This window comes from Eptesicus fuscus, chromosome 6, assembly GCF_027574615.1.
Source record: "Eptesicus fuscus isolate TK198812 chromosome 6, DD_ASM_mEF_20220401, whole genome shotgun sequence".
Lineage (NCBI taxonomy): Eukaryota > Metazoa > Chordata > Mammalia > Chiroptera > Vespertilionidae > Eptesicus > Eptesicus fuscus.
Window position 1 is genome coordinate 84,238,994 of NC_072478.1, and position 13,233 is coordinate 84,252,226.

The window sequence follows — 13,233 nt, forward strand, 5'->3', positions numbered from 1 at the left end:
AATGAATAAATTTGATAGGGAATAAATTTGTCAGATATATATGTATACATATATATGTATATATAACACAAGTTTTTATGTTCAATATTATGTTACATTTGAAACTATGGTTCTCTATTATCCTATCTAATAAAAGGGTAATATGCAAATTGACTATCACTCCAACACTTCAATATGGCTGCCCCTATGTGGTCAAAGATGGCTGCCCCGATGTGGACATAAGATGGCCGCCACAAGATGGCCAGCAGGGGAGGGCAGTTGTGGGCGATTAGGCCAGAAGGGGAGGGCAGTTGGGGGGGGACCAGGCCTGCAGGGGAGGGCAGTTGGGGTGATCAGGCCTGCAGGGGAGGGCAGTTGGGGGCGACCAGGCCAGCAGGGGAGGGTAGTTGGGGGGGACCAGGTCTGCAGGAGAGGGCAGTTGGGGGCGACCAGGCTGGCAAGGGAGGGCAGTTAGGGGTGACCAGGCCAGCAGGGGAGGACAGTTGGGGGCTTCCAGACGTGCAGGGGAAGACAGTTAGGGGCAACCATTCTGGCAGGGGAGGGCAGTTAGGGGCAATCGGGCTGGCAGGGGAACAGTTAGGTGTCGATCAGGCTTGCAGGGGAGTGGTTAGGGGTGATTAGGCTGGCAGGCAGAAGCAGTTAGGGGCAATCAGGCAGGCAGGTAGGCGAGTGGTTGGGAGCCAGCAGTCCTGGATTGTGAAAGGGATGTCCAACTGCCTTCAGTCAGACATCCCTCTAGGGGTCCTAGATTGGAGATGGTGCAGGTTGGGCTGAGGGACACCCTGCCCTCGTGCACAAATTTTGTGCACCAGGCCTCTAGTATGAATGTAAAGTGTTTTACTAAGATTCCTTTTAAAAATATAATAAAAATGTTTTTATTGAATTTTCCCCCAGTTATAGAAAGAACATGGGCGCATTTTGAAAATTAAAGAGAATATATATATAGGAGAAAAATAATTTCTCACAGTCGCTTACCTAAAGACTGATTATTTGTCTCATACCCCCTCCCTCTCCCCCCAAAAAAGGGTGGCAATAGTTATAGGGTTCGTATCTGAAAGAAGTTGTGTAACTGTTATGTTTGTACTATTAATGCTGGACATTGGGCGTCATTTAACGCCGGTGGTCTTGATCCGGCATCTAGAAGAGTTCAGCAATCTGGAGACGGGGCCGTGCATAGATTAAATGAGTCCAAAGATGAAAGATAATTTTTGAAGGCATTGGGGTCAGAGGAGCCTGGCTGAAGAAACCCAAGTTCTCCTTGTCTCAGGACCCCTTGCTTTTTATTAACACAAAGTGTCCTAAGGCAAGGTGGAGATAAACACTTCAAAGGGTATGGTTTCCGTCTTCAGAGTCCATTGTCAGAATGGGGAATTGCCTTCGGCTGTTTAGGTGTTTGGCCAACAGGAGGCAATAACATGTAGATTAAGAAGCCCTGAGCTGTCTGGCAGCAAACAATCATCCTTTTCAGGTTTGGGGAAATGCCTTTAGCCATTCCCAACAGGTGACAACGTATGTGACTCAGCCCTTGTTGAGTCCCCAAGTTCCATCAACCTTTTGATAAAACTCTTGCAGTTATGACATGCTGGAACTGGCTTCTGGCATACTATGAATGAATTTTTACTATGTAATTTGCCCTATTGTATTTTATTATGTGAAAATTATTCTCATCTCAATTGACTTTCCAAAATCTGAGTTTTAGGCCATCTTAAGCAGTAATACTCTTTATTGTTTTTACTGATACCACTATGCTGTGTACCTATTGTCAGTACTATATCCATAAAATTACTTTCTCTAAAACACCCATGTGCATTGCATCCTCTCACTCTCATTTTTCCAATAGAGATGTGTGTCATTCTGTAAGTTTAATACTCTGAATAAGATCTTGGACGTAATCTAAAAAATACACTTATACTCTTAATTTTTCCAAAGGCCCAAAAAGAACTATTAGATACTGAACTGGACCTTCACAAGAGGCTGTCCTCAGGAGAAGACACAACAGAATTACGGAAAAAACTCAGTCAGTTACAGGTTGAGGTGAGACTTAAGAGATATTACTGACTCACTACATTTAACATCTCAAAAAAATCGTTTTCTCTTTCTGTTTTCCAAGGTTTAATCTAACAGTGTGTATTTTATTCTACCTTTGGTGGTTGTTATTCAGGCTGCACGATTAGGTATCTTACCAGTGGGTCGTGGAAAGACCATGTCCTCCCAAGGTCGAGGAAGAGGCCGAGGTCGTGGAGGAAGAGGAAGGGGCTCACTAAATCACATGGTGGTGGACCACCGGCCCAAAGCACTATCAGTTGGGGGACTCATTGAAGAGGAAAAAGATGATTTACTTCAGCATTTCTCAGTAAGTTTTTAAAGTAGCAAAAACTAACTCTAAAAACACTGTATTCAGCATTTCCTGGCTGCTTTCTGTATAAATGCCAAATGTTTTATACATTAGAAAAGAAGTTGTGAAAACATGGGTATTAGCAAATTTTTATTAATATATTTGAAGGTCAAGAAGAAACTCATGTTCTGTAATTCCATAATACTCCTCATAAATGCATTTGTAGTGATAAGTTGTTCCAAAGCTATCTTTGATTTTTATTTTGGGGTTATTGCATGGTTTACCGGGTATTGATAGTTAATAAGTGAAAATAATCTGGGATGGAAGCAAAATTCAAAGGAAGAATTTATTAGGATAAGAGATATTTATTATTTTATTTATTTATTTATTTTTAAATATATTTTATTGATTTTTTTACAGAGAGGAAGGGAGAGGGATAGAGAGTTAGAAACGTCGATGAGAGAGAAACATCGACCAGCTGCCTCTTGCACATCCCCCACTGGGGACGTGCCCGCAACCAATGTACATGCCCTTGACCGGAATCAAACCTGGGACCCTTCAGTCCACAGACTGACGCTCTATCCACTGAGCCAAACCGGTTTTGGTGATAAGAGACATATTTAGTTATGTTTTGTATACACATGCACCCATTTATTTTTAAACAAAACATGCAAATAGAGGTTTGATACAGATAAATGTCTAATTTGCACATAAACAGTATATTCTCTTATTAAATTTATTGGGTTGACATTGGTCAACATGAACATATAGGTTTCAGGTGTGGGTTTCTATATTACAAGAAGTATATTATCCTTCCAACAACTCATTAATTCATTCGGTAAATATTGTTATTTGTGCTAGAGCATTTGCACACATGATCTCATTTAAATAACTAAAGTGCATGTGAAGTCACATATGTACAGATGGGAAAACTAAAACTTAAACATAAGTTAACCAAAATTAAACAGTTAATAAGTAGTAAAACCAAGATAGAAATGCACAGTTGTTAGCATCAGGATCCCTATTCCTCAGACAACTTCTTTAAGAGAAAACATTTTTAGCCTTATTAAGTGCTAAAGATGTTGAGGGAAATCTTAACGAGCAAGACTTCATTCCAAAGTTTCTTATTAGTTTGGTGCCATAATCCTGTTTTGCCCTCACTATTAGAAAATTGTGGGTTGTTATACAGTGTCCAGATTTTACAACCTTTGGGCTCTGGCCTATTCATTCTTGAGCTAGTCTGCCCCTTATTTTCTTTGTTTTTAAAGTGGGAGACTAACATTTCTTTGAGAAATAAAGAAGATAATATTTGGAGCACTATACATGGGCAAGGTATTCTGTGGAACCTGGGTAAATGTTAATTTTTGTCTTTTAATGTTGAGTATATAAAATTAAAACCTCCTTGCCAAGTAAGTTGGGCATTTAGACCTAATGCCAGCTCTGGTGAGGTGATACTGGGTGATATAAAGCATAATTTTTATAAATTTGTCTCTGTAGAAAGTTCAGTTATAAAAAGTAGGTAATTGTAGGAAATTTGCATGCTCTGTCCTGAGGGTCACTGGAGGCAATATGTAGATGTTTAAGTTGTTTTGTTTTGTGTGTTTATGTAATTGATTTCAGAGAAGAAGGGAGAGGGAGAGAGAGATAGAGACATCAATGATGAGAGAGAATCATTGATCACCTGCCTCTTGCACGCCCCCTACTGTGGATCGAGCCTGCAACGGGAACATGTGCCTTTGACCGGAATTGAACCTGGAACCCTTCAGTCTGCAGGCTGATGCTCTTATCCACTGAGCCAAACCAACTAGGGCTAGATGTTTAAGTTTTAACCCAGAAGTCATGCTCATGTGGATCTCTTTCCTTCTCATAAGTAGAATCATTCTAGGTCATCTAATGATAACCAGTTTTTAGATAAATGCATTTGATAAGTCTGACACATGGCATTTGGTTTGTGGAAAGGGAAACTACCAGGCATTTGTGGAGAGAGCAAACAAAGCCGAGGCAGACGAGAAAACTTCAAGGAGACACTTCCATTTGTTTTGATGGCATTTTGTTGTTTGTTTTTTTGTTTTTGGTAAAGTGCTTGCCAGATAGTCTTGAGTACTAGAAGCATATTTACCCTAGTAACAGACTTAGGCATATAGTATGTTTTCTTTGAAAGAAATACATATGCCTAGATATTAGTGCAAATTGATTTAGCAGGCTTAAAGGGTAACTCTTATTCAAGATCTTTTATATCCTACAAAGGCTAACATAAAAATTTATATTTTCAATATATTTTTTACTGCCCTTAATAATTGTGAAATGATCATGGAAGATTCATATCTGTATGGATGGGTTTTGGTAAAGGTATTCTGAAGAATGAGGACCTAATTCTGGAGTCCTTCAGTTTGTTTTTGTATCCAGCAATCTATTTCTAAGAACTTATCACCAGGGTATTGTTAGGGTTGAATGCAAATGATACCTGTACATTTGCTCAGTGAAGCATGCTTTATATTTAGTGAAAAAATGGAAACAATCTAAACGCTCACCAGTACTTTGCTGCTATTAAAAACATGTTTTTAAAGAAGAGTGCCATGAGAAAATTCTCCGGATTGACTTTTAGGTTAAAAATAGTTGGAGACAATATTAAACATAAACAACAAAAAAATGAACGTGCATTAAATTGTTAGTTCTGGGTGGCAAAATTTAAGTTTTTCATTTTTTCTTTCTACACACTTCTCTATTTTCCCAGCTTTCCAAATGAACATATATTACTTTTTAAATCAGACCATTTAACATCATATTCACTTTTAGGTGAAGTGTCAGCATTTTTATTGTGTATTTTAAAACCAAATTTGAGTGTATGTGTTAATCTTGGGCTTTTAGGTCCCAGGCACCTATATAAAAATATGTGTAAATTAAAGTATACACAAATTTAAAATACATAAAATATTTAATATACAATGCAAGGTACATATAACAACATAAAACATATAGAATAATATATAAACATTTTAATAGTATATATCAGGGGTCAGCAGACTTTTTCTGTAAAGGACCAGATAGTAAATATTTTAGATTTTTGAGAACCACATACAGACTCTTGTCATATTTTCTTTTCCTACTTCTAAGTTATTGCATATAACTTTTCATTGATGCTACACAATTTGCTCATATCTATACATATATTCATATATTAACATTTTATTTGAATTATTTTATTTTGGAGGGCAACACACATATCAAAGTATAAAAAAAATAACAGTATATACAATGAGAAATAAGATTTCCTTTTACCTCCAATCTTTCAGTTTCACTCCTCATAGGCAATTATTGTTACCCATTTCTCACATATTTTCTCAAAGATATTTGATCTCTCTTTTACACAAATGGTGGCATGTTATACAATTTTTCTATATATGTACTTTTCACTTAATATGTATAAGATTGCTAGTACAGATTATTCTAGTGGATATAGTTGCTTTATTCTTTTTAATGTCTGCATCATATTTCATTGGATAGATGTACCATGCTAGGTTTAAACAGTCTCATATTGATGGATATCTCATTTTTTTCCCCCGGTATTTCATTATTTTACAGATGTGTGTGAGAGAATATATGTGTGTGTAGAAAAATTAGATATTTTAATGGGCATATCACATTTAAAAGGCCAGTCCTAAATCTTTTAAAGTATTTTTTAATAGAAAAGTTAATACATGTAAATAGTTAAAAATTAATGCATGCAAATGGTTAACAAAAAATAAAAATAATTTCTCAATCGCTGCCTACTCTTAAAATATAGGTGCTATTCTTGGATATCGTTAGGTAGAAAAAATTTTGAATATAAGAATCTACACTGATAAAAGAGTAACATGCTAATTGACCATACCTTTGCATCACCCACCATCCAATCAGGAGTGAGTATGCAAATTAACCCAACAAAGATGGCAGGTTAATCTGCATACGCAGGCACCGAGTGGCCGGGGCGCTCCGCACCACCTCAGCCACTCCAGGCCTCTGGGCAGTGTGGGAAGGTGGAAAGGTGGCTCCAGGCCAGAGCAGAAAAGCGGCTCCGGGCTGGAGAGAAAAGGCAGCTCCAGCCAGAGCGAAGGTGGTGCCGGCAGCCAGGGGAAGGAAGGCCCATTCTTGCACAAATCTTCGTGCATTGGGCCTCTAGTCTGTAATAATAATCTATAATAATAAAAGCGTGCCTAACCGGTTTGGCTCAGTGGATAGAGCGTCGGTCTGCGGACTGAAGGGTCCCAGGTTCGGTTCTGATCAAGGGCATGTACCTTGGTTGTGGGCACATCCCCAGTAGGTGGTGTGCAGGAGGCAGCTGATCGATGTGTTCTCTCTCATCGATGTTTCTAACTCTCTGTCCCTCTCCCTTCCTCTCTGTAAAAAATCAATAAAATATATTTAAAAAAAATAATAAAAGCGTAATGGGCTAATTAGACTGGACATCCTTCCGGATGACCTTCTGGACGAAGCAAGGGCTGCGAGGGAAGCCCAGGTCCCGGGTGACTGCTGGTGGCTGGAGAAAAGCCCAGGTCCTGGGTGCCTGCTGGTGGCCGGAGGGAAGCCCGGGGTCCCGGGTGCCAGAGGGAAGCCGGTGCCAGCAGCTGGGGGAAGAAAGGCCTACACTTGCACGAATTTTGTGCATCAGGCCTCTAGTACATACATAAAGCTCTCACTTAAAAAAATTATCACAGTGGCATCATGTTATAAAATCAGGGCTGAATTCAGGGCTGAATTCCAAACCTTGCTTCGTAAACATAAATATCTTAACTATTTGGTATTTTCTTAAAATTATACAGATAATACTCAATTTAAAATGTCTATTGAAAGAAACTATACCAATTAAAAATTTATAGTTCAGTGCTTTATCAGGAGATAAACTCCCATATACTTGCCCCTCAGGTGAAGATATTGAGCACTCCCAATACCCTAGAAGCCCCCTCTTGCATCACTGTCTTTATGTCTCCTCACAAAACTAACCATTATTCTCACTTTATCATAATAATCTCCTTTTTTTATACAGTTGGTCCTCATTATTCGTTATTTGCAAATTCACCTATTCATTAAAATTTATTTGTAACCTCAAAATCAATACTTGAAGTATTTTTGTGGTCATTTTTAGACATGGGCTGAACTGTGAAAAATGAGTCAACCAATGCATATTTTCCCGGCTGAGGTCAAATAAGGCACACTCAGCTCTCTTGTTTCAGATCTTGTACTGTATACAGCAGGGGTCCTCAAACTTTTTAAACAGGGGGCCAGTTCACTGTCCCTCAGACCGTTGGAGGGCCGGACTATAGTTTAAAAAAAACTATGAACAAATTCCTATGCACACTGCATATATCTTATTTTGAAGTGAAAAAACAAAACGGCAAAAACACCCGCATGTGGCCCGGGGCCGTAGTTTGAGGACGCCTGGTATACAGATTGTTTTCACAATCTATTTAGTGCCCCTTTTTCTCATTTTTGTGCTTTTCATTAGTGTTTGAACTGGCTGTAAGGGTAGTTCTGTGTGTGTTCCTAAGTTACAAAAGGCTGAGAAGTGCCTTGTAGTGAAGATACATGTTAGATAATGTTTGTTCAGGCATGAGTTACAGTGCTTTTGGTTGTTAATGAAACAATGTTAATGAATCAATGCTATATAATAAAAGCCTAATATGCTAAGTGTCCGGTTGTCCAGTCGTCTGTTCAGCCAATCAAAGCGTAATATGCTAATGATATGCTAAGGCTGCTCAACTGCTCCCTATGACGTGCACTGACCACCAGGGGGCATATGCTCTGACCAGTATGTTAGCTTGCTGCTGGGGTCCGGCCGATTGGAACTGAGTGAGATGGGCCGGACATGCCCTGGAGCCAACCTCCTGCATCCCTCCCTGGCCGGCCCCGATCGGCCCTGATCGGGACTTGGCAAGATGGCCCTGATCGGCTCTGATCGGGACTGGGTGAGACGGGGCCAGACATGCCCTGAAGCCCTCCCACAGTCCCTCCCCGGTCCCGATCGTGCACTGATGGGGTCCCTTGGCCTGGCCTGAGCCCTTTTGCAATCCAGGACCCTTTGGAGGATGTCAGAGAGCCAGTTTTTGCCCAATCCTGCAAGCCAGGCTATGGTTTCCTTCTTTTTTTTATGGCCAAGTAGTATTCCACTGTGAAAATGTACCACAGCTCTTTTATCCATTCATCTGCTGATGGACACTTAGGCTGTTTCCAAATCGTGTCTATTGTAAATAACACTACAATGAACATAGGGCTGCATATTTTCTTTTGAATCATTGTTTCAGGTTTCTTCAAATATATTCCCAGAAATGGAATTTCTGGGTCATACGGCAGTTCCATTTTTAATATTTTGAGGTAACTCTATACTGCTTTCCACAGTAGCTGCACCAATCTGCATTCCCACCAACGGTGTAAGAGGGGTCCCTTTTCTCCACATCTTTGCCAACACTTACTTGTTGATTTATTGATAATAGCCATTCTGACAGGTGTGAGGAGATATCTCATTGTGGTTGTAATGTGCATTTCCCTGATGGCTGGTGACATTGAACATCTTTTCATATGTCTATTGGCTATGTGTATGTCCTCTTTGTAGAAGTGTGTATTCAGGTCCTTTGCCCGTTTTTTAATTTGATGTCTGTTTTTTTAGTGTTGAATTGTATAAGTTCATTGTAAATTTTTTATATTAAACCCTTATCAGATGTATCATTGGCAAATATGTTCTCCCATTCAGTGGGTTGTCTTTTAATTTTGTTGATGATTCCCTTTGCTGTGCAAAAACTTGTTACTTTGTTGTAGTCCCATTTGTTTATTTTTCTTTTGTTGCCCTTGTCTGAGGAGATATATCAGAAAAAATACTGCTACGAGAAATGGCTAAGATTTTACTGCCTAAGTTTTCTATTAGGATTTTTATGGTTTTGAGTCTAACATTGAAGTCTTTAATCCATTTTGAGTTAATTCTTCTGTATAATTTAAGAAGGTAATCTAGTTTCATTTTTTGCATGTATCTGTCCAATTTTCCCAATACCATTTATTGAATAGACTATCTTTATCTCATTGTATGTTCTTGCCTCCTTTGTCAAGTATTGATTGACCATAAAGGTGTAGCTTTATTTCTGGGATCTCTATTTTGTTCCTCAGTTTTAATGACGTAATATATATATAGTTGTGAAATGATTACTAAAATATGTTTAGTTAACATCCATCACCTCACATAGACATTTTTTGTGATGAGAATTTTTAAGGTCTACTCTCTTAGCAATTACCTGATTTTTAAAAGATGGTAGATGTGTATTTGGATAGGGCCATTTTGATATATCAGTTTAGTTATGTCTCATGGATCAAATGTTTGGTGTTAGATTATAAACAGTCAACCCCACAAGGAATAAAGGGAATTTTTCCTTAGATCACAGGCCAATATCTATGCAGACAATAGTTAGCTGGCGATGGGGCTGGCCTAATGTACACTATTACAATGCAGTTATCTGAGTGTTCTGTGGAAACATTTGTCAGATGCTTCCTGGAGCTTATCAACATTTTTCTTAGAGAACCTAGAGTGAAACCCCAAATTTAAAAGAACTCCTTCTGTCACGTTTTTCAGGACTGAACCAAAAATTGGGGGTATTTTACAACCCAGCCCAGTTAATAGGAAAATTGTAGGAATAACTAAACTTTTCCTTTCATGAAATTTTGGGTCCCTATTCTTTTGCTTCTGTTGCTTTGGGTTTAAAAATAAACTTTTGCTTTCTCTTATTGATATGTGCTGGGAAGGTGGAGTGGGGGGGTGGGGGGCGATGTTCATACTGTAGTACCAAGGAATAATTTGAAGCTGAGCAGGTTTACCTTGAGTGAGGATAGTAGGTGTTTAACATTTGTTGAATGTGTAGGTGAGCTGGGGAGTACTAGTTATAGTTGTATAACATTTCAGAACAGAAAGGGGGAATAGCTTTGTCAGATATAGGTGGGGCTATAAGAGATGCCATATGATGAATAGACAGTTTTTTATAATTACATTTTTAAGGTTTCAGTCTAAATATGTAGATTATCAAAGCCAAAAGCCAATAATTGTAGTAAGACAGTATTTATTTATCCTTATGATGACTTTTCTAAGTAATTTATCATCCAGCCAAGACAGATTTTATTTACAGGACAGAAAAATTAATCATGGACTATTCTGGGCAACCAGAACATATGGTCTACTAGATAAAACGGATTTCATTTTTTCTAGCTCTCATTGGAGATTGTTCATAGATCCACTTTAATAGATTTTTCTCCTAGTCATTACACTTTTTAAGTAGCACACACTTAAAAGGAATCATTAGTAAATGTGAGTACACACTTTTGTGTTTTTCTAAAATCTATTTTAGGCTTCAAACCAAGGGTCAAAATTTAAAGACCGTCGGCTACAAATATCATGGCACAAGGCCAAGGTGCCTTCTGTATCTACAGAGACCGAGGAAGAAGAAGTCAAGGAGGAGGTAAATTTAATGATTGAAAATAAGAGTTTAAAAAGAAAAAAAAGAAGAATTAGATTGTTTCTCAGTTATAAATTTTTTTCTGACATTAAAATAAATATTGAATTATTGCATGAATGCAGTTATCTAAGACTAGTCTTAAAATTTATTAAAGCATCAAAAGGTACATAAATATAAAAAGCTTTGGGGGATTATTTTCTGGTGTAAGAGAGACTTTTTTTATTGGTATTTGTTTGGGCTCTAGATATTTTTATTCTGGTAAATGAGGACATGGATTATATGAATAAATTAAGTTTTAGCTGATTGTTGAAGCTTTTAGTTTATTCAAGTTCCATAAGTAATAGATGGGAGTTTCTTTCCTTCTATGTATAGTTGGTTAAAATGTCAGTGTAAGGAAGTAAAACATAAGAGGGAAGGCTAGGAAAGTCAGACTTAAGTAATGCAAGTACTAAATAATCAGCTTCCTAAAATATAAGAGAATTGATGGTGCTCTTTTACTACTATATTTCTAATTAGTTTATTAAAATGGACACTCATCTAACATTGCAAGTTATTCCTGGTTCATCACAGTTTTGATTTAAAAGATATCTAGCATTAATGGTTGGTCAAGAGGCTTCTAATCATATGGGTAATTTTATATAACCAAAGTAGAAACATGTTCCTGTGTTAAAAAATTGAAAAACCTTGATATTTTGGGGAATATTTGCAGATACTTCTACTTTGTGTAACTTTTTATATTTTTATATAAGATCTTGAATGTCAGTGTCATGGGGAAGTTAGTATATTCTCCCCTCATAAATAATCTAATATTAAAGGAAAGGTTTAGGAGTTTGAATGGTCATTTACTGTGTAATTTTTAAGTTAATTGAATAAAATTAAATTAATTTTATCAGTAACATTTCATAGGTATTTTTATTTTCCCTACTAAATGTTAATATATTATTTACTTAATTTTTCTGATGACTTTAGATGGAAATCTTTTCCTATTAGGACTAAGAAAAGTTAGCAGGGAGAAGATTATATACATAGGTTGGAGCAAAAGCAGGTTTACTTTACCCTACTTTTATTAATTTTAATATATTAATTAAAACCTGTATTTTAATTTATTAATTATTTTCCATATGAACAACAGTAAACCTACTTTTATCCCACCCAGTACATGTAAAAAAAAAGGGGGGGGGGGGTTTTGTGTGTTTTGTTTTGTTTTTGCTCTGAAAGATACTTGTAAATCTAGCCTTTATATTTAGTCTATTTGTCCTTTGCCCTAAAAAAGTATTTTATTTAACTTTCTTGTGCCACTAAGCAGATTTTACTCTCTCTTTCTTTAGGAAACAGAAACCTCAGATTTGTTTTTGCCTGATGATGATGACGAAGATGAAGATGAATATGAGTCTCGTTCATGGCGAAGATGAAATCTGAAGCGAGCTGTATAATTTTTAGGAATATTTGTTTAGAAGAACAACTTTTAAAGTTATTTAAAGACGTCAATGAGCCAAAAAATTTTTTTTATTTTTCTTTCAACACAATAGATTTAAGGACAGCAAGTTTGCTATTTAAACACATCTCATAACTGTTCATGATATTAAAGCACCAAAGGCCTAGTACTTTTACACAGTTGTGAAGATCCACAGGATGACATGGATAATCTCTAGAGCCTTATTTTTCCACACCACCTGTCTTCGTTGCTACTGGTGTTGGATTATGATGTAAATGACAGGGTGTTCAGAAATTTTATTTTGGATTATAATCTGATAAAATTTCTTTAAATGTCAAAATTGCCTGGAATCTCTTAACTCTTAGCTATTATGGATGGGTCGTCAGACAGTAGGAGACATTTGTAATTGAAATACCCTTCTGCTTTCAAGAGTTGTCTTGGAAGAAAAGTAAATTTCTTTTTCTTTCTTTCTTTTTTTTTTTTTTTTTTTACTGAGGAGGAGCCCAATTTGTATTAAATCTAAATTTGGGGTGGGAGGTGGCTTATCTGTTAGAAATAAGTACTACTTTAGTGTAAACCATACAAACTCTGTGTTCTTAAATGCTATAAGGTAATGGAAGCTAGCTCTATGGTATTTTCATTCTGTCATTATATCAACTCTCCTGCACTTCTGCTGCTGCTGATTCTTTACTTTGAAATTAGTGAGTATTGGTTCAGTTGGTTTGTGTTTTGTTTTTCTTTTTTAACATTCTCAGAATATAAAAGGTTTTCACCCATTGCCCCTTTCTCAATCCCATTTTCTTTCTTCTGCCTTTTTATTACTAGGCCTGACTTACCCATTACTGAGATAAGTGATTCTTTTGGGTCACCAAAAGTCAACCCCTAATAAAAAGTTTAAACCAGCAAACACCTTGATAAATGTTTAGATGAGAATAATGGAAGGATTTATGGGGAAAGTCAGTCACTAGCTTTTTTTTCATTTTTAATGCTTCAGTTTA

The 13,233-nt window shown here is 37.1% G+C and overlaps 1 protein-coding gene across 4 annotated transcripts in view; it reads left to right on the top strand.

The window, feature by feature from the left end:
* RBM27 (RNA binding motif protein 27) overlaps positions 1 to 12,530 on the top strand; it is a 61,199-nt gene extending 48,669 nt beyond the window's left edge. For 3 of the 4 annotated variants that reach the window (XM_028146112.2, XM_008140819.3, XM_054718014.1), the window contains exons 18-21: positions 1,930 to 2,034; positions 2,162 to 2,353; positions 10,693 to 10,803; positions 12,129 to 12,530. In XM_028146112.2, the coding sequence (XP_028001913.2) occupies positions 1,930 to 2,034; positions 2,162 to 2,353; positions 10,693 to 10,803; positions 12,129 to 12,212 (492 nt within the window). In that variant the 3' untranslated portion in view covers positions 12,213 to 12,530. The remainder of the gene's footprint in view (positions 1 to 1,929; positions 2,035 to 2,161; positions 2,354 to 10,692; positions 10,804 to 12,128) is intronic. The other variant, XM_028146118.2, reaches the window with a different exon arrangement.
* The last annotated feature ends 703 nt before the right edge of the window (positions 12,531 to 13,233 follow it).